Source organism: Dendroctonus ponderosae, unplaced genomic scaffold (genome assembly GCF_020466585.1).
Source record: "Dendroctonus ponderosae isolate FM_Combo_2020 unplaced genomic scaffold, Dpon_F_20191213v2 Dpon_F_20191213_6, whole genome shotgun sequence".
NCBI classification, from domain to species: domain Eukaryota; kingdom Metazoa; phylum Arthropoda; class Insecta; order Coleoptera; family Curculionidae; genus Dendroctonus; species Dendroctonus ponderosae.
In genome coordinates this window covers 9,323,010-9,328,667 of record NW_026018814.1, presented here as the reverse complement: position 1 = coordinate 9,328,667, position 5,658 = coordinate 9,323,010, and the positions used below count along the sequence as shown (strand labels likewise).

General features: G+C 35.3%; 2 protein-coding genes across 2 annotated transcripts; one reads left to right on the top strand and one right to left on the bottom strand.

The window, feature by feature from the left end:
- The first annotated feature begins 456 nt into the window (after positions 1–456).
- Positions 457–2,537, top strand: LOC109545015 (protein CLP1 homolog). The gene is made up of 6 exons (XM_019915494.2): positions 457–1,240; positions 1,350–1,520; positions 1,576–1,766; positions 1,831–2,005; positions 2,077–2,215; positions 2,274–2,537. The coding sequence occupies exons 1-6, from the start codon at positions 757–759 to the stop codon at positions 2,383–2,385; spliced, it is 1,272 nt and encodes a 423-aa protein (XP_019771053.1). The 5' UTR covers positions 457–756; the 3' UTR covers positions 2,386–2,537.
- A 61-nt stretch (positions 2,538–2,598) lies between these two features.
- On the bottom strand, positions 2,599–4,010 carry LOC109545016 (ADP-ribosylation factor-like protein 2). The gene is made up of 5 exons (XM_019915495.2): positions 3,619–4,010; positions 3,430–3,540; positions 3,156–3,318; positions 3,019–3,099; positions 2,599–2,962 (listed from the first exon to the last, which is right to left on the bottom strand). The coding sequence occupies exons 1-5, from the start codon at positions 3,681–3,683 to the stop codon at positions 2,828–2,830; spliced, it is 555 nt and encodes a 184-aa protein (XP_019771054.1). The 5' UTR covers positions 3,684–4,010; the 3' UTR covers positions 2,599–2,827.
- Between the last annotated feature and the right edge of the window lie 1,648 nt (positions 4,011–5,658).

Sequence of the window (5,658 nt, the reverse complement as noted above, 5' to 3'; positions counted from 1 at the left end):
TATGTTGATTCCATTTTTTTATCAAATATATTATCAGTGTATACTATATTTTCCACATTTTATCATATTCTAATGCCCTACGCCACTGCCAAAACTGACCGTAGACTCCTTCCTGTTAGTTTTATATTCAAAGGGTGCACGTCCCTCTCTCATACATACAAAACCTTACCACTTCACGAGAATAAAATATCTCCTTTCACTAAGACTCAGGCCAACTGACAACGCCGCGGGGAGTCAAAAGGCACAAAGGCAGGTATTTGCCTTTTTCCTTTGTTGAAATATCGAAATACCATATTGTACTGATCCTGACCGGCATCGTAGGCCAGCCTTGTTATTTCAAATCACATGTTATTTTAAATATCGGTCACAGGTACCGACTGTTCCATATCGATATCTGTTCCAAAATACCTGTGACAAGTATTTCGTGCCATCCCTAGTTACGTGCATATATATATAGGCCTTGTTCTATGCGTGTTCATCATTTGTGTACGTGTTGCTCATATATAGTGTGCTGTAAGATTCGGAACAAAATATTGAGATAAATTAGTATCGTTCGTGGTGTGGGAAAAACCTGATTTAATAAGTTGCACTAAGTGATTTTCTTTACGGTAGAAACTACATTTAATTTGTGAACAGTTTCAAAAGCTTTCGCATCTTTTTCATGTTTTCTGACTGTGATTTCCAGTGTACTTTAATTTAGTCAGCCGGGCATAATAGTAACGTTCAAGTTGAAATCGGCGTGTTCTGCTAGTAAAAATGACTGACGAGAAAAAATCGGTGTTACAAGAGTACAAACTAGAAGCCGATAATGAGTTGCGTTTCGAAGTTGAAACCAAAGGGGAGAAGGTGTACTTAACATTGAAAAATGGTTTGGCGGAGATTTTTGGAACTGAGCTGGTCAAAGGAAAAACCTACGAGTTTACAGGCGGCTCCAAAGTAGCTGTGTTCACTTGGCATGGTTGTACATTGCAAGTTAAAGGGAAAACAGATGTAATTTATACTGCAAGGGAAACTCCTATGGTAATTTATTCAAACTGCCATGCGGCACTGGAAGAAATGCGTACTGAGAGTGAGATCGAAAACAAACGAGGACCCACCACCATGGTTGTGGGCCCTACTGATGTTGGCAAATCTACATTGTGCAAAATTTTGCTCAATTATGCGGTGAGGATGGGTCGCAGACCCATATATGTCGATTTAGATGTTGGCCAAGGAGGCATTTCAATGCCAGGAACTATTGGTAAGTATTCAAGTAATTTATAGTTAGTTTTACAGAAGAACATTTCTGTTAAGCGAGATGCAGTTAAATTATACTGTCAATTGTATTAATCACCTCGTAACAATTGCAGGTGCATCAGTAATAGAAAGACCCGCTTCTGTAGATGACGGATTTTCACAAGAAGCCCCCCTTGTGTATCATTTAGGCCACAAGACTCCGTCTGGCAATATATTACTCTATCAAAAAATTACTGAGGAACTAGCTGCGACCGTGAAAGAAAGACTGGAACCAAATAAGAAAAGTAACGTATTTGGCCAAGTGATTAAATTATTCTAAAGGCAACAATCAAATTTTAGCGAGGCATTCAGGCGTCATCATCAATACCTGTGGATGGGTGAAAGGAGACGGCTATAAGCAATTGCTGCTAGCTGGTAAGGTATTTGAGGTGGATGTTGTTTTGGTTTTGGACCAAGAGAGACTGTACAATGAACTGGTGCGAGACATGCCCAACTATATTAAAATCGTATTTCTACAAAAGAGCGGCGGTGTAAGTAGTAAATGTTTGTGACACTGAAAGTTACAAATTTAAAATTGTTCTTTTTGTGTTTCAGGTCGTAGAACTTTCTAAAAGTGTACGAAGTGAAGCAAGAGATCAAAGGATTCGAGAATACTTTTATGGAACTCCAAAAAATCAATTATATCCTCATTCTTATGATTTGAAATGGGCGGATGTGAAACTCTTCAGAATCGGTGCACCAAAGTTGCCAGCCTCATGTTTACCTCATGGTGAGAAATCGTCTTTAGTTAAATTAAAAATAAAGATTTTGTATAAAAACCCACAAATTGTTGATTTGTAGGAATGAAACCGGAAGATCATAGGACAAAACTGGTACCGTTGACTCCGCATTCAGGAATTTCGCACCATTTAGCGGCCGTAAGTTTCGCAGAAGCTGAGGACGACGTCATTTGTGCGCACGTAGCCGGATTTGTTTGCGTGTAAGTGTCCAATGTATAATAGTTAAATTCACCGGAATAATGTTCTCTAAATTTTCAGATCAAATGTGGACGAAGAAAGACAAACAATCACCCTATTGTCGCCGCAGCCGAAGCCATTACCCAATGCCGTTCTAGTTTTATCAGACCTACAATTTATGGATAGTCATTAGGTAGATGTTAACAAAAAACATATTTTTTATCACAAAAAAGCATTATGTATTTCTACTTTGTATATAGTTTTCGTTATAAATATGTCAGCACTGAATTGATAGAGTACAATTTGTATGGTTGGTTGTAATCGAATACACGTTTTTTTATCAAATTGAAAGTTTTAGTAAGCGTACCCTTCAATTACCTAGTTCTATATGTTAATCAAAATAATGTTAATTTTGTAATTGTTTATTTTTGCGATTTATGAAGTTCCGAACAGATGAACTGCTTATTTGCGCCTTAATTGAATGATCATTGGGCAGACAGTTAATCGATTTAAAATTTACTCGCAATCACATTGTTTGGAAAGCACGAATGAAACTATCCAAGACCATCCATCCATTTATATAAAAATGCTTGTTTTCTGCAATCACTTAAAAAAATATGTCCTTCATTAAGGTATTAGTCCAGTGTGAATATTCGTGTTGCAATATCTGTGATTAGCCAATCGATACCATCCAACAAGTTTTCTCCAGTAACTGCACTGCAAGACACGATCTTCCAGTGATGGCTTTTGATTTTGTCAAGATCTAAGGCCTAGAACAGGAGATGATTTAGAGAAAAATCACTAGAAATTCGTTATGTTAACTCGCCTCTTTCACCTGGCCTAGACCAAATGCACCTGGCAGGTCTTGTTTGTTTGCGAAAATTAGTAAAGTGGCTCCTGCCAGTTTCTATCAAAAATAATTACTCAGAATCATTCGAGCAGTTTGGTAGGTATAATATTTACTTCTTCCTGTAACAGTGCTTGTAGTTCGCCCATGCAGTCCTCCAATCTTCGTTTATCTGCACTATCCACCACCCAGATCAGCCCATCTGTGCATTCAAAGTAGTTTCTCCAATATGACCTTAACGATTTTTGCCCGCCAACGTCCCACATGTTAAGTTTGAAACTGAAATATTTTGGTAACAGTCATGTGTTTTGAATTTTCCTGCATATAAGTAGCTAATATTGCGAATTGCTTCGAAATAGTCAGTTCCGACTAATTACTCTCATATCCTACCCTCTATGTTCTAAAGTTTTGATGTTGAATCCTAAAGTGGGAGAAATTGTATCTATTGGCTCTCCATTGAATCTCTTTAGTATTGTAGTTTTTCCAGCATTGTCCAAGCCCCTTTAAAGTGCACTGTTAACGAAAATATGTCGTTTTTGGAAAATAAATGCAATTGTGCGATTTATTATTAAAGGATACAGTATCAGTATTCTCATTTCCTTTTCTTTTTGTTTAATCTTCTTTAACACTGTTAAAAATCCCATTTTGAATATGTTTCTATCAGAGTTTCTATTACTTGAGGTTATGTGGTGTTTATGTTTCTCCTAGATATTCTGACTGACAAATTGTGAGTCACTTCCATTGGCGTCAAAAGTTGCTAAAACTGGCTATTTTTGCGTTTTTTAATTGCTGTTTATACAGAATTTTGACGCAAACTTCACTTAAAAATTCGATAAAACTATTAACTTGCCACTATCTAATGTGCGGAATGGCCAAAAAGTACGGAAATATTATTTAGTTGTAAGTATACTAATAATTTAATAATCGCTTAATATCATTTACTGTACAAGTTTAAAAGTTTAATTGCATACCTAAATTGAAGTTTCAAACATTTTCAAATGTTTTATGCTACGCCTATACCTACTTGAAAAGCAAAGCTAAAATTAATAAATTATAACCAGAAAATCATTAAAACATTTGCGATAGATTCAAGTTTTTTGGAAATGAATCATACATTCGAAACAATCAGCTTTGCTCAATTAACGCCCCAAATAGATTAGGCAGAAGACTCACAAAATACTTAGGTATTTATGCAGGTCAAGCACATCAGTTGCATTTGACCCAACAATTATTGAAAGTTCACTGGAAAAAGTCATTCATCATCAGTTTAACTGAAAAGCTATTAGAAAAAAGCGAATCGTGAATTTTTCCTGTTTCTGCAATTTTTTCTGTATGAATTGCTGTTAGAGATGACATGGAAATTGTAACAGCTTTGTTGTCAGATAAAATTACAAATGTCTAAAAATCATCGAATTTGCGTTTGCCCCACTGAGCGAAAAAATGAACCCATCGTAATCACAATAAACACGGGCAAATGCTGCAAACATTCACCGACTTCCAATGCTCAGAAGGATAATAAGGAATCCAACGCAACAAACGACGTTTTGGCTCACACGAATGAATTAAAAGACACTGGAGTCAGTAAAAGCAAGCAAAATACTAACGGACAAAAAATAAATGAAATAAAAAACGAGAACCAAAGCACCCAATTAGAGCATCTACATTCAGAAGCTGATGGTTCCAATGATAAGAAACCAAACAACGCACATGGGGCTACAATGGATCCGGAATTGATATCCAAACTATTAAAAATTTAATTTCTCCACAATGACAAACGAACCGATGAATTGAAAAATACACCACAAACATCGTTTTATTTCCAACCACATAAGATAGGGGAGAAATTGTACCTTGAACCGGATTTTTCCACTACTTAATTTTTTACCTATTTTAAAGTTTTGAGGTAAGATTTTTTTGCCTAATTTAAAGAGTATGCAGTATATAAAAGGATCATTAAAAAAAGCGAAAACTTTTTATATTTCTAATTATAAAAAAATGGTGTGCGTCACGGGACGCTCGACATAAGTGATAACTTCATAAATTAATAGAAGCTATAAAATATTGAACTTGTTTAACGCATGATGGCAATAATAATTTTATTTTATAATTTTAATATTCTTGTTTAGGCTAATAATTTATAAATGGATCAGGAATAGGTAAAATTTAATTTCCTTTGAATGTAAAATCTTTTTTATTTGCAACATTAATTTAATATTCTTTAACGAGATGTTGTACATATTGCTCTTCTTGGGTTTGTGTAAACTCTTCTTCTTGAGTTTCTGTATTTTGTGTCGTAATTTCTTATTTGCTTTGTATAATCTTTGACGTTCAGCACTAGTTCGTGGTTGATGAAAGCCACTTTGAGTTGATCTATTACTTAATGCTCCTTTTTTAGCACGAAATCGTTTTTGGCGTTTAACATTACTTAATACTTTTCGCATTATAGCGTGTTTTTGTGACTACTCTTGTGTATGTTGTTCATGAACGTCTGCTACAACTTGTATCTGAATAGGACTAAAGAATAAATTAATTTTGGTGATTGGAAGACGTTCTATCTGTTTAAAATAGACGGTAAAACGAGGAAGAGCTATAGAGACAGGATACACTTGACACACTATA